A 26,264-nucleotide genomic window follows, 5' to 3' on the forward strand; every position below is an offset into this window, starting at 1 on the left:
ACGTCACTCTGCCTGGCCGGGGCTGACCGCCGCAGTATATAGTCGTGCGGCGAAGGTGTCAAATGATGAAATAAAATAAAAAAATTGGGTTATAGTCTATGTAGTCTTGACCCCCAGAGAAGAATATAAACTACAATAATGGGAAAGATTCTTTATTAACAAAAGGCAGGGTTATAGTAATGCTACACAATTTTTTGTCCTATAAATTGCTTTTTCTTTTTTTTTTTTTTTTTTACCAGCACAGGAGTTCTATTCTCAGTTAAGTAGTTATAATTTAGTTGGCCATGGACCTGACTTGTTTGTCATGGATCAAGCAATTATCCTCCTGTCTGATAAGCAAAGAATAAGCTTGGCATTTCTCACTGTATTGATGAATTTTGGTCAAACCTATTTTATTCGCTTTTAAAAAAGTTAGTTCAATTGGTTTCAAGGCACACTTTTGCCTCTGTGGACATACATATAAATATACAAACGTGGGTGCTCCAGGTGTGCATGTGTTTTATGAAGTAGTGTAAAAGGGAAAAAAATAGGGGTTTTTTGGTTTTAACCAGCATATCCAGCCACGCACTGTGACTTGATTTTATACCATGTAAAGAGTTGAAGCGTTCTTGGAAAGTAGACTTTTTTGTGAAGTCTGCAAGGCATTTATAATTCACTTTAAACCTATTTTAAAGGCATATTTTGCTGTTTTAGCTTTTAGTAATCTAGTTTGTGTGTAGTCCTAGCTTTTTTACACATTAAATGTTAAGTTTATCTGTTAAAAAAAAAAAATGGCACCGGTAAGAAAAATGTGCATTTATTTTTTTCCCCAATGAGCCTGCAGCGCATTGCACCCATTATTAACAGATTGCAGATGCAATGCCAGGCTCCTGCAGACTATCAGGATAGTGGTCTGCCCGTACCTCTGATATGGGCAGGCTGTTGCATGAGACCAGGAAGATCAATAAACTAAGAGGACACTTGCCAATGTCCTCCTAGTTCATTGAGAACAACAAGCGGTATTTGTAATCTATTAAGTCACGGGAAACTGAGTGAATAATGCTGTCCTGTGGGCGGAGCACTGCACAGCAGTGCTGTTTTCAAATTGTGACAGCAGGTGTGGGGAGAAGATCCCCCGCCCACTGTGACAGAGAGAGGCTGCAGATGCTGAAATGTGTTATATGTTCCACCCTAAAAACGGGTGGAACATATAACCTGTTCCAAAGATGATCTTATCCTTTAACGCCTGATATACCTGGCACTGAACAATCTCCCAGCAATGAGATTGCTGCCATATAACGAATCTTCATTGCTTACAATAAAGGTGATTGTGGTCGTCCACAGCCTAAAGAATATAGAATATGCTAAGTTACTGTATTTGATAAATTTGGGTGTAATTATAATTTCTAGCTAAGAAACTGAGTGGTAATGGCTGATGCGTACACTAGGTGGTCTGTTCTTAGTATTGTATAGTATACATAAGGATTAATAGTAATATGTAAGAAGCTTGCAATCTGTGATTCTCACTTCCATTCCCAGTCCCATCAAGGCTTTGCTACTGTGTGTTAACCCCTCTTTAGCTGGAATGATTAGAAAATATTTTGTTAGCTATTCAGCTTTTTCATTGCCTGTTCGCTCTGTATGCCCTAAGTGTTGTCTTTGACCAGTTTTACTCCCTTTTGCTTTCTCTTTTACTTTACTTCCTTTTTTCCCCTCTCAGTCTGTGGAAAGCGATACAAGAATCGACCTGGTTTGAGCTATCACTATGCACATTCTCATTTGGTTGATGAAGAGGGTGCAGGAGCAGAGGACAAGGAGGATTCTCAGCCACCTACCCCTATTATGCATAGGCCTGAGGAGCAGAAATGTAAGTTTTGATCTCAAGTCGTAATTTGTTTATATACTTTTGTAGTTGTTTGTCTGCGTGGCTACTCCTCCATACATATTGTTTTTTTTTAATCTTAAAGTATGCTTGATTATTCTTTTATTGTAAACATTTCTGATGTGTACCATAAGAGCCGGTTCACATTAGCGCGACACGACTCCTTACTACTTCGGGGGAGACTTGTGCATTACATTGCACCACAACTTCGGAGCGACTTGCAGGGACTTCACATAATGGAAGTCTATGCAAGTCGCTCCGAGGTCGCCCCGAAATAGTACAGGACCCTTTTTCTAAGTCGGAGCGACTTGTGTCGCTCCTATTAGAACGGGTCCTGTAGCGGTCAATGGACCGCGACTTGTCAGGCTTACAAGTCACGCTAATGAGACTCGGCTCTAAATCAATACTACATGACATATGTAACAACAATAATTCAATAGCAGTCTGATTGCCCAAAAAAAATAAATATACAAAAAACATTCTCTCAGAAAAGAATGACAGTGGAATCCATAAAAGTGGTTGTGCAAAAAAAAATAAAGTTGGACAAATTGTGGTGTTCATAGGTGAATTAATCATTAAGTTAGTCAACTGAGTTGCTAGTAAGCCAAAATATAAATAAAATAAAAACAAATCTGCAAAATCATCAAATAATCCAATCCATTAAAGTGCTTGTGCATAAAGAATGAACTAAATAATACATGTAACAGTATAGTCCTTATCACGAAAACTATGAAAAGTGGTTGCAGATGGAATGGCCTCCAAAGGTGATAAAATAGTTCATATAAATGAATGCAGAGATGTCACCAGAGCAGGGAAATGCAAAAGATGTCCAAACTCCCAGAGAGAAAGGGGTCACGCCACCCTAGTGTAGCAAAAGGGGGGCATACTAGAAGCTTTTGACCCCAATAAGGTGGTCAAAATATGCCTTGGTGGATATAATCATCTGTTAACCAGTTCCAATCCTGGTCACTCATTCCTTAACGGGAGCCTCTTAATGTTGTTGTCCACCCAAATAGACACAGTATTCAGACCAGCCCTCATCGTACACCTAAAGATGGAACAATCAGACCATAGTGAAGTCCTGTATTCACATTCAAAGCATTTATTGTAAAAGTATTGCTATTACAAACATGGGCAGCAATCAAAGCATGTATGTGGCACTAAAACAAAAGGCCAACTAGAGTTACTAGATTCCAAAAATGGCCACGATGGGGCCCCACATGCGTAGTAACTCGTGCGTTGTACATCCAAGCTCTGCCCTGCAAGTTTCGTAAGGAAACGTAGGGCGGAGCTATGACATGAGGTACCACGCAAACGCAGCCCCATTGTGGCCATTTTGGAATCTGGTAACCGGAGTTGGTCTTTCTTTTTAGTGCCTCTTAGTGCTGTCATTTTTTTTCCCAGTTTTTTAAAGATTTAAGATGGACTGTGATGATATTGCTCACATGTGCTCCTGAAAAGTTTCTGATATTTTTCGTGTGTAAAATCTTTGTGTTTAAAGTGGTTTTACAGCCTCCCCCTCCAAAAATTAAAAGTAAGCAGCTACACATACTGTAGCTGCTGACTTTTAAGATTAGGACACTTACCTGTCCTGGAGTCCAGTGATGTCGGCACCGCAGCCGATGTTTCCATCGGCTGTCTGATGCTGCTGCCGCCATTGCTGGTGAGGGAACCTGGCAGTGAAGCCTTACGGCTTCACGGGCGGGTCCCTACTGCACATGCCCAAAGCGCGCTGCGCATTCGGATTGGCTCGGAAGTAGGAGGAGGGGGCAAAACGTCCGAGGGACAGCGCTGCGGCGCAATCTCCCAAAAGTGGGGAAGGGTACCTGTCAAAAATAGGTACCCCTCCCCCTGAAAGGTGCCAAATGTGGCACCGGAAGGGGGGGGGGGGAGAGAGAAACTCTGCTTTAATATGTAGACATTGGCCTATGCAGGTTTTTTTTTTGTTTCTTTTTTAATCTGTATAAAATTAATTTTCAAACTGTATGGATCTGGTATTACCACATCTTAGGAACGTGCCCTAAAAAAATGTCCTTTGCTGCACATTTTGTTGAGTCTATAGAATATTGGATGTGGGCACATGAGCCTGTCCTCACTTTTGCAGTTGGTGATAATGGTAAACAGGACAAATGGGGTGAATCTCGATAACGAAGATATAGACAGCAATAAAAACCTGACAATTGTTCTAATCCTTCTCCACTCTATGGAAAATGTAAAAAAAAAAAAGTTTTGATTTCAGTTATACTTTAACTAGTTTATTTTACAGTCACCACCTGGGTTGCTGTGTACTCCTCCTCCTCGCACACGCCTACTCCATTTCTTGCACACTATTCCATGGGTCCCTAAGAGGGAATATCCTGACTGATAGCAGTGGCATTAACCAGGCACTAGGGAATCGCAGCAAAAGCTCAGGCAAAGATTTCACTCTGCTGTACTCATCATTGTCGGAAAACCCAGAGATCTAGCCGTGCTTCACTGGACCCCCCCCTTCTTTAGCAAAACCCGATTAGAGTTCAGTTAGTAAATTCTGCAGCTGCAGCCAACAATAATCGCTAGGTCAGTACCAGGAGTCATGCAGCCTTGAAGGAAACAAGCCAGATCATCTCTTGGATGGGGAAAATACTATCCCGTGATCTCTACTGTCCACATTACAGAAGTGGACAATTGGATTGCGGATTACCTTTGTCATTGTCACCTAAAGTAAAGGGAATAGTCCCTTTACCCCAATATCTTCATCTTGATTTGTCAGGGATGGGGCATTCTTGATGTAGACATCTTGGTCTCCAGGTTCAACAAAGCCACCTATGTTTGTGGCTAAGACCAAGGATCCTTTACCACTGCCATTGGATGGTTTGATAATTCCCTGGACTCAGTTCAGGCTAATTTAAACCTTTCCTCCAGTGAAAATTCTGCCTTGACTGCTCAGCAAGATAGAGCAAGAAAATAAACCAGTGATTCTCATTTCATGGCTGTTAAAGCCTGGATCTTGAGGGACAGAGAAGGGAAAGTCAATTCCAGAAACCACTATTATCATACCTGGAAATCCTTCTTTGCCTGATGTGAACTCAGGCACTTCAGTCTCAGATTACTCTGTGCCTCCCATACTGGCTTTCCTTCAATTGGAACCAGATCTTGACCTGTTGTACTGTTAAAGGGTGGTTTTCAGCCTTGTCCATTCTTTTCTAAAATCCTCTGACTTTGTTTTCCTTTAAGACCTTTTATTAAAGATGTTTCTTAGACCAAACCACCCCTACAGCACCCAGCGCTTCTTTGGGACTTCAATTTGGTTCGCTGCTTTGCAGAAATCACCCTTTTAACCCGTTGAATGATTTCTCCTATATGGTAGCCTTCTTGGTGACCATTATGTCTATCAAACACATTTAATTTAGTGGCTCTCTTGTAAGGAGCCATTACTCCTCCTTCCTAAAGATAAGGTTCTCTTGTGCCCAGGGCCTTTCTTTTTTCCTAAGGTGGGGTCAACCTTCCACCTCCAGTGAAGTCCTAATCCTTCCTTCCTTTGTGCCTGGCTCCAAAGCACCCAAAAGAGACTGCTTTGTCTAAATGTGGTCACAGCCATCAGTCTACTTCAAAGCTACAGCTTCTGTCAGGAAGTTATATAAACTCCCCAATACCCTGCCCTCAGGACCTTACATAGGACATCCTGCTTCAAGATCCCCCATTGCTAGTTATACAAGACAACCTCAAGAGCTTACTCCCTGATGCCCAACATGTGGCCCTTTGGAGCTCGTGAAGCCCTTGTGGCCCCTGAAGACACTAATCTGTGTGTCTCTACTGCTCTGTTATAGCTATGATTTCTAGAAGCCTAATATAATATGGTTCTAATACATGATTGCTTCTAAAGCAATATCCCCACTCTCCAACAATTGCTATAGCATGTTCACAGTCTCTGAGAGTCTCCAGCATGCCCACAGTCTCTGACAATCTTCTATCATGCCCATAGCCTTTGCCTATATCCTGTTGTGTGTCTGCTGTCTCACTAAATTTGATGTGTGGCTTTTTGATGTGGGTGCTGCACCTGTGGCCCCCATTTCAAGAAAGTTGATAACCACTGTCTCAAAGGACACAGCACCTCCTGCACTAAGATTTTCTCGCTCTACCAGATCAGTTGAAGTTTCCTGGGCATCCGAAAGTCAAGCTTCTTTTTCCCAGCTTTCTAAGGCCACTAGTTGGTCTTCTGTTCATTCCTTTTCAACTTTCTACCAGGTGGATGTCCAATCTTCTGCAGATACACCTTTCTGCCACAAGGTTTGTAATTTCACTATAAATCGCTCACGAAGTAGGGAGGGGTTATAGGCGGATGCTTGGGAGGGAGTAGCTAGTTCTCAAAAGCTTTTTCAGTTTCCAGTTCCAATCATCGGCTTATAATCTAGGGTCTTTGAATATGAAGCTTGTGTCCTGTACTGTACTTAGATGTGACAGGTAATTAAAAAATTCTACTTTTAGGGCATGCAAACACATCTTACCCAATTTTTGGTAAAATTTTAAATGGGTTGCACCGAGTAAATGGATACCTGTCAAGCCTTAAAATTGCACATACCTGTGACTCAGAGACAAACTTCAGCACCTTAAATTTTCCATAGGTGATGCTTTAGCAGCCCCTGCAGGTCATCCATATAGAGTTGACCGTGGATAATGTATATTTGACATGATTGGTGCAATCAGAGTTTTTGGACATCAGTGCCCCCGACGCATGTGTATGTTTTGTATATGCGTGCATGTGGCTGTGCGGGGGGTTTTGAGGGCTTGGGCGTGTCTTTTGTTGTTTTATCACATCGTCTTTTAGACCCCTGATGTCTTTTCTGTTCTTCAATTGGTCGCACTACATTAACTTATTTGCCTGGCCACAGCGGCTAGATGACACCTGAAACTAAAAGTGGCATTAAACATGTCACTTCCGCATTCCTTGCAGCTAGGGGAGATCAGCAAATGGGAGGTGTGATACTCACAGTGCAAGAGTGTGTGAAGAGAAAAGACAACCTGCTGCTACCAACATTTTGACATACATCGAAGGCAGTAAAAGGCTTAAAGAGAACCTGTCACCAGACTATAAGATTTTATTTGCATGCACATACATCGATTAGCTATAACTTTATGACTACTAACTGGTTAAGTGAATAACGTTATCGCTTTGCGATGGCATCTGAAAAGTTGGTGGGATATATTGGACAACAAGTAAACCGGTCCCTGAAGTTGTGTTGAAAGCAGAAAAAATGAGCATTGCAGTTTGTATGGGGCCACATAGCCGCAAACCAGTCAGGGTGCCCATGCTGACTCGTGTCCACAGGCAAAAGCACTTACACTGGGCACGTGAGCATTAGAACTGAAACATGGAGCAATGTAAGAAGGTAGCCTAATTTGATTAATCTCCTTTTTCTTTTACATCATGTGGATGGTGGGGTGTGTGTGTCATCTACCTGGGTAGGAGATGGCACCAGGATGCAGTATGGGAAGAAAGCAAGCTGGCGGAGGCACTAGTATACTCTGGGCAGTGTTCTAATGGGGAAACGCTGGGTCCTGCGATTCATGTTCAGGCTGTTACTTTGACACATATTGCCTACCTAAACATTGTTGGTGTCCAAGTACACCCCTTCATGAAAACTGTATTCCCTAATGGCAGTAGCTCTTTCAGCAGAATGAGCTCTGCCACATTGCATAAATAGTTCAAGAAAGGTGTGAGGTACACAAGAATAAGTTTATGAAGTTGACTTTGCCTCCAAATGCTCCAGATCTCAATCTAATCGAGTAACTGTGGGATTTGCTATCCATGGCCCCACCTCGCAACCTACAGGACTTAAAGTATTTGCCACTGATGGCTTGGTGCTAGATACCACAGCATACCTTCAGAGGTCTAGTGGCATCCATTCCTGGACAGGTCAGAGCTGTTTTTGTGGCAAAAGGGAGACCTGCTCAATATTAGGTGGGTAGTCATAAAATTATAGCTGATCAGTGTATTTAGACATGTTGTTTACCTGTTAAAACGTCCTTTGAGTAAAAGTCCAAAACTGGGTTGCGGCACCTCTATCTTATGTGTGATGTCAGCAGTGCCATCAGACTCAGAGCTGTCACTCAGGTGACACTTCATAGTATTCCTTTTCATTTCTCCACTGGCTTCTACATAAAAGGTTATGTTTGAGGGGAGGGTAGAGTAGTTATATGCTCCCAGCAGAGAAGAGGGCCATGACCTGCAAGGAGGAATGGGTCTCTCCTAGAGAATGGACTAGAGCAAGTTCACGGGTACATTGCAAGGAAAATTGCTTCATGTAATCACTTATAATACTTTTAATTCTGTGTAGGTAAAACTGCTTATTTTCAAGTTGACTATTTAAAGTATAACACAACCAAATTCAAGTTGAAATAGTCACCTTTGTGCTTTTTTTTTTTTTCTGCCCCCTCGAGGTCTCCTAACCACTATGATTTCCTGCACTGCCTTTTGCCTGCCCACTATGTAAGATTTATATTTGAACTCTCTCAAAACCTAGACAGATTCACAGGTAGAGGAACGTGAGAGATGCTTTTTGCGAGAGTAGCAGTTGACACCACGATCCAATGATCCCTGTTTTTGGGTTCTTGTTTAGATGTTTAGGTCTTGTAATCTGTGCCCAGGTGCTACTTTCTGAAGCTGCATATCAATCTAATGCCTTTTTTTTTTTCTCTTTGCTTCCCCATTTAGCTAAAAAGGGTCCAGATGGTCTAGCATTACCCAACAATTATTGTGACTTTTGCCTCGGAGATTCAAAGATCAACAAGAAGACAAGCCAGCCGGAAGAGCTGGTATCTTGCTCAGACTGCGGTCGCTCTGGTATGAGAGGCAGGGGAAAAAGGAGGGTGATACAATGAGCATCTTCAGCTGTGAGAATTCCATAGTGCAGCAACTGCCTGCTGCCCAAGAAGAATGGGTGGTGTAGACTGTCTGCAGTTTAAGTTATTAACAGATTGTCTAAGACGCTGAGCAATGTGCGTGCCCCCTACCCTTACCTTTTTAGCATTCACCTAATTTTGTTAGAGACAGTTGATCATTGTACAGGAGATGGTTATTTATACATTTTAATATTTTGTGGTGCAATAAAATGATATAAACATGTAAAACTATTATTTCTAATCACCAAATGCTTGCAAGGTGAGAAATTCAGCAACAATAATCTGACTATGCAAATAAATGTTGATAGCGATAGCATACATTAGAAGTAAACCCTGAGGAATTTCCAACAGCTTGGCCCCTAAAAAATAAACACAATACATATAAGTGTTTAACTGTAGAGAATATTTTACGTTTCACATTTCAAATGCATTTGCATTGCTTATAGCAGGAAGGTTAATTAAGCCATTTAATGAATGAGAGCCAGTTCAGTGCTTTTCAACAGCAGTACTCATGTTCTCTTCCCAGAATGAAGTGTAAAATGTGCATATTATCAGCCATTATTAATAAACAAGGATTTGCTTCTACTGAAAGTGGAAAACATGACCTGTATGTTACTTCCTAGGACCAGGGTTTACAATAACATGGCTATGTAGGCTGAGATGCATACAATTATGTGGAATAAATTCTGAATGATTTACTAAGCAGCAACACAACACTCACCATCCTTTGTCGAATGTTTGGGGTGATTGCTGCTGCAGCGATGACGGAGTGATGATTTTTTTCAGCTTTTGAATTTGATGCTGGTAAAAGTTATCCAGGTGGCTGAAGAGCCACTGGACTACTTTTACAGGCAGCTGAAGGGCGTCCCCTCTCTGCTGCTGCATTTACTGGGTTCTCCCAAGCAATCGGGGAGCTTAGCTAGGACACAACCAGCAGCATCTGGTTCCTAAGACACAGTAAGAGGTACAGATGTTATTCCTCCCGCTGTGTGACATCAGAAACAACAAGGATTTTGTCATGTCCGGTTTCCGTCTCATGTAAAAAAGCCATTACTGACTTGCACAAGCATCAGATAAAACGGATCTTGATTTGATCTGATGCTTTGGAAGGCAGAGAAACAAAAAATTCGAATAAAATACATTTTTTTTTAAAGCCAACCCCCCCGCCCAGACTGACCGTGCTTGCGCAGGAAGACAAACACATGCTTTGATCCCGCACGCATATATAAACCGTGATTGCACCACACACGTGAGGAATCGCTGCAAACATTATTGTAAGAGCAATAATTCTAGCACCAGACCCCCTGTGAAACTTTACTAAAAATATATTATTTAAATTATCTAAATTTACTCGACGTAACATCTTTTATATTTTGGAAAAACGGAGTACAATAATGTGGGGCATATGTGGGGACTTTATGGGGTACCGTCTCAGACAAATAGTAATGGTATATTACCACTCCAATAAAAGTATAAAATCTTTTTATTTTATTAACATATAAAAAGATACAAAAAACGAAGAGGGAGGACAGGAGAACAACAAATATAACATTAGATCAAACATACATAGTGTGGTAATGTACCATTACTATTTGTCTGAGACGGTACCCCATAAAGTCCCCACATATGCCCCACATTATTGTACTCCCTTTTTTTTTCCAATATAACCGGGATGTGGTACCTGTAATTGACTATTGATTGGTAAATAGAGCTTCTTCTTGTTTGATATCTTTTATATTTTATCAAACAATTGGGTATTTTATATTATGTTTGTGCATTAAAATTCACCAAAGTGCTTTTTTGCCCAAAAAATTGCTTTTGAAAAACTGCTGTGCAAATACTGTGTGATATACAAAATTGCAACACCCACCATTTTATTCTCTATGGCCTCTGCTTAAAAAATATATAATATTTTAAGGGTTCTAAGTAATTTTCTAGCAAAAATATGTAGTTTCACATATATGTGCGAAGTGCCAGAATTGGCCCGGGCTGAAGTGGTTAAAAATACCTTTTGTTGAAGGTACATTATTGGATTTAGCTATAGCTGTCTTTGGGGTTTCTTTCTTTATCGTAGTCTGCTATGAGTTATGGAATGCTTGTAAACAAAAAGCATTATCATTGCTTTTCAGTGTGGAACAGGAAGTTATAACATGAATTGGAAGACTATCAAATTCATAATTTAACCACTTGACGTTCAGGCCAATTCTGACATTTCTTTCAAACATGTAAAATCTACATTTTCTTTTTTGCTAGAAAATTACTTGGAACCCCCAAACATATATTTTCTGAAAGTTAAGGCCATGGGGAATAAAATGGTGGTTGTTGCACTTTGTTACATCACACAATATTTGCGCAGTGGTTTACGAAACTCAATTTTTTCAGGAAGATTTTTCTAAATGTACTATAGTGAACATATTTGCCAATTTGTTTGCTAAACTATAAAAGATGTTACGCATTAAATGTATCCAAAGTCAACAAATAAAAGCCTTTACAGGTTACAAGTTTAGAGTTGAACAGGTGGTCTGGAGGTACAATTATTGTTCTCACTTTGTTTACTGAGATACCTCTCCTTTGGTGTGATCATTTACAGATGCATTCAGGACCTATTTGCATACGGGGACGGGTATGCTTTAAATTATTTTATTTTTATTTTACTTTATTATTTTTTTTACCCTGCTTCCTTTTATTCAACTTTTTTCAGTCACTTTTAATCTATGGAGAGATCTGGGGTGTTTTGGGCCCTCCAAAGATTGGTTAATCGACTGCTTTACTAACTGGTACTGGTTAGTAAACTGGAAGTTGAAGTTATGAAATCCTTGTCGCTTCCAGTATCTTAGGACACAGAAGATATTGAAGAACGGTAGTTCCTCAAAACTCTTCGTAGTGTCCCTGGTACGACAGGCCTCATCGGTCCTGGCTTCCTGGTGGAATGGGAGAGCCTGGGATAGGCGTTTTGGGGGGGGGGGGGGTCTGCGGCAGGAGGGGTGCCCTCACCTCTACCCCTGTTAAAGTGATAGGGTGACTTTAGAGCCACGGAGATCACTTTTACACAAGAGGATCACCAACTGAAAGTGGATACCTGGATTATAGCTGCAGCTACAGTCATGATCCTGTTATAACAGCTTCTGTATACGGCTGTATAAAGAAACATGATCTGAACCACCTATCGGAGATTTGTAGATAATTGGTTGATATGTTTTTTTAATGGAGACAGCTGGTTTATGGATTTGTAAGTAAATTGAGCTGTTTTAGATATAAGCTAGATATGTGGTTTTGCATGTAATTTGAACATTCTTCTACATCCTCATTTACAAACCACCATTTTTTTTACTCAACTGTCCCCTAATCCAGCAATATATTGACTGTACAGTCTCCCTGGCCCCATGCAGGGGCTTGCAAAAGTCTCTGCTTGGCCCACATGTGTGCCACACTCTCTGATCAGTCCATTTGGAGAGCTCAAACTTTGTGTTTCAGTGAAGATCAAACGCTTCATAGGAATCAATTTTAGATGCTGGTTCCCTTGCATGGGCCCAGCACAGAAGATTTGAAAAGCAGCTGTGCGCCACTGACCTCTCGCTGGATTGATGACAGGTGAGAATGAGCTGGGGGCAGGAAAGTTAGTCAAAGTGCCACAAGCCTGCACATCATACACAAATTAATTACCAATAATCCAATGATGGCAAAAAAAGGTGGTAAATCTGTTGAATTCGTTTTTTTTTTTTTTTTCCGGTTTGTGACCTAGCCACAGGTAAGTGGGTTAGGTATGAAGCTGGCCACACACTCTTCACACTGTACAATCTCAAACAGATTTACCAGCTACTGGGTAGGGCAAAACCTTCCATATTTTGGATATCGGTGTTATACATTGTTAGTAAATTTTAGGGACTGATAGATGGTTTGATTTTTTTTCTTTTTGTGTGGTCCAGACTAAACAATATGCTGTTAATTTTTGTAGCTCTTCTGTTCAGCCAACAGATTGAGCTCCAGTCCTCTTTTCACATCACTAGCTTGACTACATCTCAGTTGTTCTAAAAAAGCCCATTGTTTACAGAATTAGAGTTATCAAAGCAACGAGTCAACCCCTAGCCTAAAGATTTCTGTTTGACAAATAGAACTGCAAAGCATGCTGTTCCATTTTGCTCTTTAGATTACCCACAGTACTTCAGGAAACCTTTGTCCTGTAAAATAAACCGTTTTAAAGTATAAAATGGTATAAAAAAAAAGTAAAATAATAGAAATAATGCAACAAAATCATTGTTTACCTTTCAGGAAAGTTGTAAGGAGACTGTACAATCAGATTGCGTGGCCAACTTCTTGGGTCTTCATTGTTTAATAGGCTCTTGCAGATGTTGGTGTTTTTTGTTCTGTTTTATAAGAAGAATACCACACTCTATAACCTATGTATACACGAATATCCTATGATGGCATTGTGTTTTAAGGAAGAAACCGACCTAGCTTCATAAAACATACAATTACAGTTTTAGACAAGCTAAATGTATACAAATGGTTATCCGGTTTTATGTAAAATTTTAGTTAAAGCTGCACTCCAGGTTATATTTGCACTGCATACTTATTGCTCCAGTTTGGCAGGATGTAAGAATGCATTGACCTTACCCGATGGACTGCTGGAAAATCTGGAAATCACTGTAGTAGTTGGCACTCCTACAGTGAGTAGCTGCAATCTTTTGGGTCCTGCTCTGGTTCTGTGGCTACCGCACTGACCACTGGGGGTCAATCATTTGGCACCACCATCATACAAAGAAAACCTTGTATTTTTTCAATGAATACAAGGTTTTCTCTGATTGGGCAAGGTAAAGATTGGCATCGCTGCCCTTACTCTCTTGTAGTATGACTAATGCCTATTTACATTGTGCAAAACTGGACTGGAGGAATGTAAGTATACAATACAGATAATTTCTAGAGTTCAGCTTTAACAAGCAGCAAAACTTTATTATTTGTGCACTTCACATGGCTTGACACCGAAGGAGAATGTGATACTTCTGGGGTAGACTTGATTTCTGTGTAGAGATCACTTTGGCTTTTTCCATTAACACCATCCACATGACATGCCAAATTAGCGACTCATTTGTAGAACAGCTTAACAACCGTTTCTTCAGACAACATGGAATACAACGTTAATCCACTTATAGAAAATTGCTGAGTTCAGAACACTTTGAATCTGATCAGATTGTTTTATTGTTCACTAATCTCCTCTGTTTAGTGTTTGAATACATTGGTCTGTGGGTTGTCCACATTTTACAAACTCGCACAAGGATTTAGTAATGATTACACCTATACAGTAGTAGGTATGTAAAGATGGATCAATTTTTACTGCCCTTTAGTTTCCCCCACATCTACTTATTCCAGAAAGTGTCAGGTTTAACTGAAACCAATGCTGGCCTAGGTTTCTTTTTTTTTTTTTTAAATAGCCCTGTGTGTTTGTGGTGTAAATTATTGCGTCATTTAGACTTAAACAAAGCAACTATCCATATGATAATCATTTTGAGGTGTTGCCATTAAAGAAAATTTTCCTTTTGAAATATTTTATCAATTTTTTTTTTTTTTTTTTTTTTTTTTTTTTTTTTTCAGAGCTGTTTTTTTTTACATAGAGGAAATTTGAAAGTTGTACATGATTTCCGATTTGTCAGATGTAGACTACATTTGTATCCTTCAGCCGTTGGGAGTAGTGCTGCCTGATCAGTAGTAAAATTGGAAACCGAAAAAGTGAAGCTACCAGGAATTTTTTTTGATTTATTTTTTTTGAAGGTGTTGGCACCAGGGCTAATATTTTTACCCTTTTTATCTAGAAGTTACTAGCCCAGGTTTGGTGTTCCAACTTCTTCAGATACTTTGAGTGATACTCTATTCATTTGTCCATCAAAAATGTATCTTGTAGGTCATGACTGAGGTTAGGGAGCAGGGATTTTGCCAAAGAAAAAGTATAGGTAATAGCAATCAGAGTTCAACTAGGTAGCAGGGAGCATATGGGATTAGGGATTTGAAAGAAGAACTGATGTAGAAGGCATATTTGGGATGGGATGTAATTTTGTTTGTGGAAAGAGCTTTTAGGCTCCATTCACACCTGGGCGTTTTTGTTTCAGGTGTTTTTTTCAGGCGTTTTTGCAGGTGTTTTACAGGCGTTTTTTGTGCAGGCGTTTTTAGATTGACTAGAGACCAATGGAAAACGCCTGTAATCTGCCCAAAAAGAAGCTCATGTACTTTGAGCGTTGGGCATTTTGCTTCAGGCGTTTAAACTCTCAGATGTGAACAGGGGCCATTTAAATGAATGAGGTTTTACTTGTTGGGCGTTTTGGAAACGTTTCTTTTGAGCGTTTTTGGAGCTGCGGTTTTGGAGCTGAAAGCGCCCAGGTGTGAATGGAGCCTTAACACTGTTTCATTGTTGTAAAACATACCTTGCATCAAAATGAAGAGTCACGTATTTTAAAAAGAACAGGTTATTTTTAATGACTGCAGCAGTTGATATTTATGCTTAATGGACTATGTTATACAGAAAACAAAGTAATCTGGCTATCCTATAATTCAGGTCCACTGGTATACTTTCAGTATATCTAGTTTTCCTTTTGTGATTTCCAAACCCTGGAAAAGGGTAGTAAAATATTCCAATTCAGCTTTTGCTGTTCTGATCAATCTCAGATAAAAAAAAAAAAAAAAAAAAAAAAAACTTGTTAGAAATCAATTACACCTATCCCTAAATAATTTTTCAAGATATATTGCCATATTTAAGTTCATCACATGTAGTCCAGATCTGGTAATATGACCACATCTTAGTGTACTTCATTTTAAAAGTGTGACACCATAATAAAACTGTCTGCAATCATTTGGAATAGTCTGAGCCCCATTTCTCTTGCGATCGTAGGACATCCTTCCTGTTTGCAGTTTACTGCAGTGATGATGGCTGCTGTGAAGACTTACCGCTGGCAGTGCATTGAGTGTAAATGCTGCAACATCTGTGGGACATCTGAGAATGATGTAAGTAAATGTTGTTTACCCTTAATTGAATATAAAGGAAACCGGGAGTGAAGAAAATCTATAAGTTGCAATTACTGATATTTTGCAAACACTGGTTTCCTGGCTGTTGCTGAATTCAGGACTTAATGTTTTTTTAAATAAGCATGCAGCAAGTGAAGGAGGGGAAAGTGATCTGCATACTTTTTCTGAATCTCTGTCTCTAAATATTAAAACCAGAGAGTCACCATCAAGTTCAGGCAGGCAATTAGCTTTTTCAAGAGATGAAACACCGGCAGGCTATGAGTTGTCACCGGCCTCTGTGAACCATGTGTTCTGAAGTTTTTTTTCAGTTCAGGAAAACATGTTAAGTAATGGGAGAACCTCTAACTTCTATTTAAAGAGCTGCCCAACAGATCATAGTTACCTGGGGAAGACAGTAATCCTAATGTAATGCATTTAAGCAAGCAACAAAACCTCTAAATACAGGAGTGCTGATAAAATAAATGCAGAAACCCATAGTAACCAATCAGGATTCACTCTGCTGAAGTCATAGGATTGCAAGGTAGAGTTTGACTGGATTACATAGGTTCCTGCACTTAAGGAGCATCACTTAGTTACCACTATATGGCTGGTCATCTTGGCATTTCATGTTGCCTCAGACATGTTCTGTACCAAGTGTTTTTTTTTGTTTTTTTGCTTTTTAATAGGATCAGTTGCTATTCTGTGATGATTGTGACCGTGGATACCATATGTATTGCCTCTCTCCACCAATGGCTGAGCCTCCTGAGGGTGAGTATATGCAATTTTTCTGTTTTCCCAACCATGGCAGGATATTTTTTCTTTAAGTTAACATCCACTGTATTTTTTTCATTTTTGTATTCAATAAATAACTTGAAAATAATTATAAGCTCAAATTAATACATGAGAACCCTCTGGCCAATATAGATTGTTTTTAATTTGGATACATTTTACCTTGTAACATGGTCACAGGGAACAAAGTGAATGGGTGACGTCAAACCCAGTAGATGGAAGCATTGGGATAAATCCGCACAATCATTTTTTTATTGTACTTTTCATGATCGTAAAAAAAATTTTAAAGATGTTTTCTCTGCTATTTTAGGAAGCTGGAGTTGTCATTTGTGTCTCGATCTGCTAAAGGACAAGGCTTCTATTTACCAGAACCAAAACTCCTGACAGATCCATAAATACCATCAATACAAAGTGCAGGCTGCAGAGAAGACCCCATGGAATTGATTACAGAACACCTTATGGGGGGAGGGTTTTTTCCCTTAATTCTATATGCCGTATGCGTGAACTTACACACATACGTATGAACAATGTGTTATTTGGCAGTTCTTATTCATTAAAAACATGTAAAGATTTAGTATCTTAATCACTTTTAATATCACATTGTCTTATCAATGGACCTTTTGATCTCTTGTATGGCAGAAATTCTATGTAAACATTTTTTATCATGATCCTTAAAGATTGCTAAGCTCATTAACGTTTGTCTGGGCAACCTGTATAGGGTTGTCTAACCTAAAATGCCAGTGAAAGTGATGACTGTTAGAGTGAACACCGAAGAGAAGATAAAATGTTGTGCTGTCTTTTGCTGATTCTATTTAGTATTCACTGTAAAGTTTCTTCAGTATTGCTGACACTACCTCCATGACATTTGGTGAACCTTCTGTGCCTTTCACTTTGATCTCCCTTCAGGTAGTGTAAGAGTGCCATGTACCAAGCTTTTTCAGTAATATTCAGCTCTAGTATAGCTGGATGTAAAAGTTTGGTACATAATTTACACAGAACCAGTCTTAGAATAGACCAACAAATGATCATAGTTACTAGCATTGCTTATATCCTCCATAGAGTGTTTTTAACCATCCTTTCCTTCCTTCTCAGGGTAAACTGGTGTGTATAGCATGAGAAAATAGCTGTGTGTAATTTTCTGCTGCAGGTTGATCAATAATAAAGCTGTTAGCCTCCTCCCAAAGACTTCCCTTCACAGTACCAAACTTGCTGCTTCTCTGGGGTCTGAAAAATCTGCAGATTTTTGTTTTTATTCCTGTCAGCATTGGAAGTGACAATATTCATTATTTTTCTAGACTATACATACACACATATAAATATATATATATTTTTTACATACTGACCCAACAGGGCTGTGGTTGAGCAGCCTGAAGACCCCTCACACTTCTGCTTTTTAAAACTTTTAGAAACCTTTACAAAAAAATCTTATAGTGCAAATGTGCATTTTGGTAATGTTAAAATGCATGCAAAAACATCAAAGTTGCATAAAAAATGCATTGCAATTTTATTAAGCACTTCTAAAGGAATCAAAAAAATGAATATGTATAGTACATATACTCTCACAGTAAAAATAATTTTTTTTGCTATATTGCACATACTTTTTAGAGTCCATGCACACTGGGCTTAAATGCCACTACTACAGGAGTTTTGCCTGTAGAAGCAGCTCAATGTTATCTTGTGTCCATGCACTTTAGGACATTAGAACAGCGTTTGTCAACCAGGGTGCCGCGAAAAAAGGACAAAAAACTTGCACTGTGCTAACCTCACTATTCAGAGAGGAGAGAGCACAGCCAAGACCACCCCCTCCCGGCTCTTTCCTCCTCTCTGCCACTAATTATACTCCTGTCAGCAATACAGAATGCAGTCTGGGCCACCTGCTTGCGTCCTGCCAACCGATGATGTAATTGGTTGCTATGGACAGGTCAGGCAGCCTGCAAAGCTTTCTGTATTGCTGATTCAAATATAGATAGCGGCAGAGAGGGGGGGGGGGGGTCCGGGCTGTGCTCTCTCATCTCTGTATACTGGAGAGAGAAATGCTGCTGACTCCTGGAGCCATCTAAAATATGCTGTGTGACTCATCCAGATGAGTGGAGGCACCTCAGAGTGGAGAGACTCATCCACTCCAGAACAGATTTGCAAATAAAGCAACTGTCAAATATGCGAAGCCCACACAGATCAGACTGGGGGTGGGGCGGGGGGTCTAGACAGCCTGCTCGCTCTCCTTCTCTGCTGCTGTGTGGTGGGATCAGAGCATTTTTAGAGGGGAGGAAGAACACATTTTTTGTTAGGTGTGTGGGGGGGGGGGGGGTATTTGGGCTAGGAGAGGATTCGTGCTACCAGGGTGGTTATGGGGGGAAGAGAATTTTCCAACTCTGCCTCACAAACCAAATTTTAGGGCTTGTTCACACCAGGTTTTGGTATGTAATTTTAAAAGTTCTCGCTGGCACTTTTTTTTTTATGCAAATAGGGCAACCCATGAAAAAAAAAAAAAAAGGTTGATACACGAGGGAGTGTGGAAAAAAAAAAGTAGGCTCAGACACCACGTGGTGTGAACGAGCCTGGTATGCCCTGAGATTGTGCCCAATTCTAAAGGGTGCCTTGACTGAAAAAAGGTTGGAAAAACTGGTTTTGAGGCAAATTTTAATCTCAACGTTTGAAGGCAGAAAAAAAAAAAGCCCCCTTTATTGCGTTTTTTAAGAGTTTTCTGGCAGAAAAAAAATGATAAACGTGCCAAATTGCATGTACAAAATTGCTCTGTATGAGTGTTTTTTTTCTGCCAAAAGAACTGTTGTTTTTTAAGCCCAGTGTGCATGGACCCTTAAAGCAGAAGAGTAACTTGGGCCTTAATGCTGTGATTACATATCATGACCTAAATATAATATGGTATAGAATAATGAAGTTGATAATGGTTGGTTTTAGTACTTAGATTCCTTTCTTATCTAGAACACATTATGAATTGCTAGGCATCATACCTGCCTGTTCTACATTGCTGTATCTTACTTAATTAGTTGGCAAATGTTACTTCATCATGCGTTCACCAAAAGATATGGCTTTTAGCACAAGTGCTTTGTGTCATAGTGAACAGTAGATCCATCAAATATTGCCATGGAATGAAAGGGAATCTATTGTGAAAATACTGTAATTTAACTTTTTGTTGCATTTCATTCTGAACACTAATAAATAAAAATGCTACATTTATATATAAAAAATGGGGCCTCAGCTTCACGGCAGTATTTGTGTTATAGCTTATGTAAATGTTTTATGACCGAGTGGCAGTCATGAATTGCACAGCCATTAGTCTTTTACTGCCTAATGGGTAGAGCTGCACAATTCTGGATAAAATGAGAATCACAATTTTTTTGCTCAGAATAAAGATCTCAATTCTCTCACAATTCTCAGTGTAACTTCATCAAAGTGTATTTTTTCCCCATAAAACTGCGTTTGAAAGACTTCTGCGCAAATACACTGTGACATAAAAGATTGCAATGGGGTGGGGGGGAAATGACTCAAGATGTGATTTTTTTTTTTTTTTTTTAACGACTAATTGTGCAGCTCTACTAATAGGTAATGGATGCAAAGATTTTAAGTATGAGAGAAGAGTTAAGCTATATATAAAGGTATTAGGTAAGTTAAGATCTCTGTTGTTACACCTCATTTTTGCTTAACTTGTGTAGTTGCACTTTTTTCAGGTTACTTTTACGTTCACTCACTATCTCAATGTCTTTACTGATAGATGAGTCTCACATTAAGACCAGCACACTATTCTACATTTCTTTTCCCACAGATCTGAAATTTGTTTATGGAACCATGTGACTGTGTCCACTGGCATATCTGGCTGTGTTCCTGGTGCTCAGCAGCATCTAAAGAACAGTTATCTTACTATTCTACAATGATTCTTTGGCCCTCAATCCAGAACTGTCTCCATATTCAATTCAAACCCTTTCCGGTCCAGCGACATACCAGTATGATGCTGGATAGGAAGGCTGACATCTTGGTCATTGTGATTTCATAGCCAGTAAAAGTAATCTGAGTGGCTAAAGAGCTGCTGGATTACTTTTACAGGCAGTTGGTGTCGCTGCCACCGCCTTTACTGGGCTGAGCAATCTGGAAGCCCAATGTTTGACCGACAGCATCCAGTTCTGGATACACCTTGATGTTCACGTCAGAAACCAGAAGCGACAACGAGTTCATCGCTTCCGGCTTCAATTATGTTTACCTGGCCATTACCGGCCAGGGAAGCAGCAGATCAGACCAATCTGTGTGTGGTTGGCTCCATTGGAGGCCAGAGGAGATGGTGGTTGGGGTCTAAAAGACTCCAGATTTCTTCATAAAGAGGACCTGTCTTGGCCCATGCTTTCACAAGGGATGTTGTTCATCCCTTGTGACAGCAAAAAAGTTAATAAAAAAAAAAAAAAAATTTGAGACAGTGTAAAAATGTTCTCTTTTGTTCGACGGACACAGCACTCCATAAATCATAACTAGTGGGTTATATTGCCTCTTCCAGGACTAGGCTCTATTGGAGGCCAGAGGAGATGGTTGGGGTCTAAAAGACTCCAGATTTCTTCATAAAGAGGACCTGTCACTGCCCATGCTTTCAGAGTTGTTCATCCCTTGTGACAGCAATAAAGTTCATAAAAAAAAAAGAAAAAAAATTTAAGGAGACTGTAAAAATGTTTCTCTTTCGTTCATCGACGGACACAGCACTCCATAAATCATAACTAGTGGATTATATTGCCGCCTCCAGGAGTAGGACTAGGCAGAACAAAAAACACCTAGCTATGCCCATGGGCCATCAGTTTTAATCCGTCCAGTCAGGAGTAAGGACCTAGGCTTCTGGCTAGGATCTCTGGTCCTAGCAATTTTCTCCTTCCTTACATCTTTTTTGTTTTCTCTTTGGAGATCTAAAATCAACTGCCAGGCTGGGGGACAGGCTGGATAATCTAAATCCAGTGGTCCCCCCAGCCCAGCCAGCAAGCTTGTGCAGACTGCAGCTATGTGCTAGGTCAGCCACGACATAACCTCACGGACAGAGGCTAGCCTATGAGTTAAATGCCTCGCAGGGTCGCATATGACCGGGCTTGGGTCTGAGTTGCAGCGCTCCCTTGGCCGACAGCTCCCCTACTTTGGTGGCGAGTTCTATCTTGAATGTTACTTGCACCATGGAAGGGTAAGTACAGTCCCCCTCTCCCCTTTTGTTGGTTTTCTTTGGGGTGGATGCAGGTAACCACCCATCCTTAAATCCCTCACTGAGCTGGGCTTCCCCCACTCCCATTCCCCCTGTCTGGACATGAGGTCTGGTGGGGGTCCCACGACAGAGAATGCAGCAGAGACCCCTGGGCTCTCCCCTGCTATCCCCACGCAGTAAGGGTCCTGGGATAGTGTGTGTCCCTTCCTGGTAGTCTGCAGGGGTCCCAGTGTAGGATACCCCTAGGTGCATGCCCTGCTGTGTTTGCAGTGTGGGTATAGTGCAGGGGGGGGGTCCCAGTGCAGAGACTGGTGGATAGTTTCCCCTAAATGTGTGTCCTACCTTTGGGGAGGGGTTCACCTTGCAGAGGGTGCAAGAAAGATCCTGGCAGCATGCTTCAGTGTTTATAGCTTATGGTGGGCATTTTCCCCTAGTCTGGCTGGTCTCCAGTTGACAGCCATGTTTGTGTAGCCGGATGGTGTCACAGGGTCGATTTTTCCATTAGTCTGGGAGATGCTGGAGACAACTGAAGCCTCGTGGGGATGTCCAAGTTCTTCCTCTTCCTGTGCCCGGGCCATATGAACAGGGATAGCTTCCATAATGATGTTGGGTTCGAATTCTCGGCGCTCCTCCGGTTGGTAGGGTGAGTCTTTGGGGGTCCCTCTTATCTTTCTCTCTGCTGATAGGTACCCTGAGCCTTGAGGGGATCCTTTGGTGGTGCCAAAAGATTGTTTTTTTTACTGCAAGGTCTTCCTTTCCTTATGGCGCCTCAGGGTCACATCTCCCCCACTGACCCACTCATTGAGGTGGCGGGCCCCTTGGAACCCCAGCTTCCAATGGTTGCATTGATGGCGGTCCTGCAGTCTTTATTGTCCTGGGTGGGCTAAAAAAAAAAGTGGGCTAATCCACCAGTGGTGGACCCTCCTGTTTCCAGGTTGAATAAAGCAACCATGATCCCAGTAGAGCAATCCCCGTCCTTTAAGGACCCCGCTGACAAAGTGGAGGCTGTGGCATGCAGCATGTTTACTATGGCTGGTTCGGCATTGCGGCCAGTGTTTGCCTAAGCCTTGGTGTCTTAAGACCCTAACTAAATGGGCCAAACTTTTGCGCAGGGCCTGGGGGGGTAAGCAGGTCCCCGCTGCTTATGTTGATTTTAGCTGACCAGTCGGTCCATGGGCTGCAGTATATTTGTGATGCAACTTTGGATACAGCTCCTGTGCTGTCCACGCTGTCTTTTTCAGCGGTGGCGATTAGCGTGTGCTGTGGCTTAAGTATTGGTCCGCAGACCAAGCCTTTAAGAAAGCTCTAATTGATCTGCCCTTTCAAGGCGATCGCTTGTTTGGGGCTACTCTGGATGACATCATTAAGGGTATCCCGGAGGGGAAGGGTACCTTCCTGCCACAGTCAAGGAAAGGGAAGGAGCTTCGCCGCAGACTGGGGCTCTCCTTAGCCCATATAAAATCCTTTCGTTCTTCTGGGATGGAGAATAAGGAAAATAGATCTTTTAAATCTTCCCCGGGAGGTTCCAAGCAACCTTGGTCTGGTAAGCATAGAGCTAGCTTCCCCAGACCAGCAGACAAGACTCCTTCAGCACGAAGGTCTGCCCTCGCCCATTATTGGGGTGGGGGGACATTTTCGCTGGTTTCTGACCTGTGTGGACTTCTTTGGTGAGCGTCAAGGATATCTGTGAAATGTTTCTTCTGGGGGTACCCAGAAAGGGGGACAAAGCTTATCCTTTACAGCGTTTTTAGGTCCTGAGTCTCCTTGTGCGGATTTAATTCCTGCAAAGGTTCAGGTAATGTGTGAACTACCTAAGGTCCCCCTATCCCTGTCCAGGGAATGGATTTACTTGGGTCTAATTCTATTTCTGACCAGGGTGGCCCTTCCTATGCACAAACTTCAGGACCATAGGCCATGATTCACCCGCTGCTATCACACAGATAGTTCTCTCTCCCCCATTTTGCATACAGGTTCTGGGTCTGGTGATATCCACCTTTTAATACAGTTCTGTTTGCACATGCATGTGTTACATGCAGCTTCTTTAGTAGGAGCAGGTTCGGCTCCAAAGAAGGATACCAAAGTTCGTGACGAGGTTACGGGGTCCTTTGATAGATGCCACAGGCCTCCAAGGGCCAGGGTAAGGCTAATATCATCCTCGGCTAAGGCTTCTTCTGCAGTTCTTGCGAGGAATCGAGAGCGAGGATCTTCCAATCATCCTGGTGGCTGTTAACATCCCCTGGGGGCTTCTTCTCAGAGAAGACCAGTTGTTCCAAGGGCTGATCTACCATCCTGCTTTACAGTGGCTGGTTTTAATGGCTTAGCTATTGAAAGCCAGGTACTGTGAGATAGAGGACTGTTTGGATCAGTGATCCCTACTATGGTGAAGGCGAGAAAGTTGTCTTCCAGCAAGTAATACCATTGTACGTGGAAAGTGTACATTTCTTGGTGTGAGTCGATTGGCGCACATCCTCGATCCTTTTCTGTGGCTCGCATCTTAACCTTTCTTCAACAAGTCGCTGATCAGAAGTTTGCCTTGAGTACTATCAAGGGGCCAGGTGTCTGCCCTGGCAATCTTCTTTCAGCAACCCCTAGCCATGCACTCTTTAGTTCATACCTTCATTCGAGGATTTTGACATGTGGCTTCACCTGTACGCGGTTTCTTTTGCCGCCATGGGATTTAAATTTAGTACTTTCGGTTCTCCAGAAATCTCCATTTGAGAATATTTGGGAGATTCCCTTGCCTACTTTATTTCAGAAGGTGACCTTCTTGGTGGCGATTACCTCAGCCCGCAGGTTATCGGAATTGGCGGCATTATCTTGTTGCAGTCCCTATTTAATAGTCCATCATTCCTGCCCAAAGTTGTCTCTGACTTACATTTGAATGAGGACATTGTGTTGCCTTCCTTGTGTCCCAAACTGGCTCATCCCAAGGACATTGCCTTGCATACCTTAGATGTGGTTTGTGCGATTTGGGTGTATCTGGCAGCTACTGAGTTCTTTCGAAGGTCAGACCCGCTTTAGCTGCTTCTTCGGCTACCATCTCCAGATGAATCAGACAGACAGTGACAAAGGCCTATTCCATTAAAGGTCAGGTTCCACCTTTCCCTGTCACAGAGCATTCTACTCAGGTGCTGAGTGCTTCTTGGGCCTTCCGTCATCAGGCTTCAATATCGCAAGTTTGCAAGGCGACCACTTGGTCATCCATGCATACCTTTACAAAATGCTATAAGGTAGATACTTTGGCATCGAATGCTTCTTTTGGCATCGGATGCTTCTTTTGGCCGCAAAAGTTTTGCAGGCTGCTGTTTGAGGGGCTGTTCTCTCTTGCGGGGTGTTTTTTTTTCTTTAAACCTTTATTTTACAGATGGGGCTCCTGTGTCCTGGTTAAGGGCTCCTATGCTTAGCCTTGGATTATTTTCCCCACCCCTCATTTTCCTTTTGGACGTCCCAATAGTTATGATTTATGGATGAACGAAAGAGAAAATGGGATTTTTGTACTTGCCGTAAAATCCATTTCTCTGAGTTTGACTGAGACAGATCCCATCCCTCTATGGAGTTCTGATACTTCTAATACTGCTTGCTACAAAATTGATTACCTAGAGCAGAGAGGGGGGTTATATACCAAGCTGTGGACAGCCCATGGGCATAGCCAGGTGGTTTTTTGTTCTGCCTAGTCCTACTCCTGGAGGAGGCAATATAACCCACTAGTTATGATTTATGGAGCACTGTGTCCGTCAAACGCAGAGAAATGGATTTTACGGTAAGTACAAATAAAAACCTTTTTTTTTTTTTTTAACCACTTGCCGACCAGCCGCCGTGTATATACTGCTGCAAAGTGGCACTATTGCACAAAAGGGCCTACCTTTATGTCATCTCGTTCAATAGCCACTAGATGTTGCCATGATTGTATAGTGGTGATGTCAATCAATGGGTCCGACAGACCCGATGTCTGCCGGCCACCCGCAATCATCCCTGGGACAGGCAGGAAGGCGCTCTGCCTATGTAAACGAGGCGGGTTGCCGTTCTCCAAGGGGATAAGATGGAGATCTTGTGTTCCTTCCTGCTAAGCACCACCTAAGAACACACCTAACCCTTTGATCTGATCACCCCTGATGTTAACTTATCCTGCCAGTGTCAGTACAGTAACATTGCATTTTTTTTTTAGTACTGATCACTGTATTAGTGTCACTGGTTCCCCAAAAAGTGTCAGATGTCCAATTTGTCCACCGCAATGGCGCAGTCCTGCTAAAAATCGCTGATTGCCGTCATTCCTAGTAAAAATAAATATATAAAAATATCCCATGGTTTGTAGACGCGATAACTTTTGCGCAAACCAATTAATATACGCCTGTTGGGATTTTTTTTTACCAAAAATATGTAGCAGCATGCATATTGGCCTAAATTGATGAAAAAAATAGATTTTTTTTTTTTTTTTTTTATTGGATGTGTTTAACCACTTTACCACCGGAGGATTTTGCTGTCTTACGTCCAGGCCACTTTTTGCGATTCGGCACTGTGCAAATTTAACTGACAATTGCGCGGTCGTGCGAAGCCGTACCC

At 41.4% G+C, this 26,264-nt stretch overlaps 1 protein-coding gene across 2 annotated transcripts in view; it reads left to right on the forward strand.

Moving 5' to 3' along the window:
- The window catches only part of DPF2 (double PHD fingers 2), an 80,393-nt gene extending 63,304 nt beyond the window's left edge, over positions 1-17,089 (forward strand). For both annotated transcript variants that reach the window (XM_082270933.1, XM_082270934.1), the window contains 5 exons: positions 1,700-1,846; positions 8,553-8,681; positions 15,618-15,730; positions 16,417-16,498; positions 16,830-17,089. In XM_082270933.1, coding sequence (XP_082127059.1) covers positions 1,700-1,846; positions 8,553-8,681; positions 15,618-15,730; positions 16,417-16,498; positions 16,830-16,903 — 545 coding nt within the window. In that variant the 3' untranslated portion in view covers positions 16,904-17,089. The remainder of the gene's footprint in view (positions 1-1,699; positions 1,847-8,552; positions 8,682-15,617; positions 15,731-16,416; positions 16,499-16,829) is intronic.
- The last annotated feature ends 9,175 nt before the right edge of the window (positions 17,090-26,264 follow it).

This window comes from Pelophylax lessonae (assembly GCF_965119305.1).
Source record: "Pelophylax lessonae genome assembly, chromosome: 10".
NCBI lineage: Eukaryota > Metazoa > Chordata > Amphibia > Anura > Ranidae > Pelophylax > Pelophylax lessonae.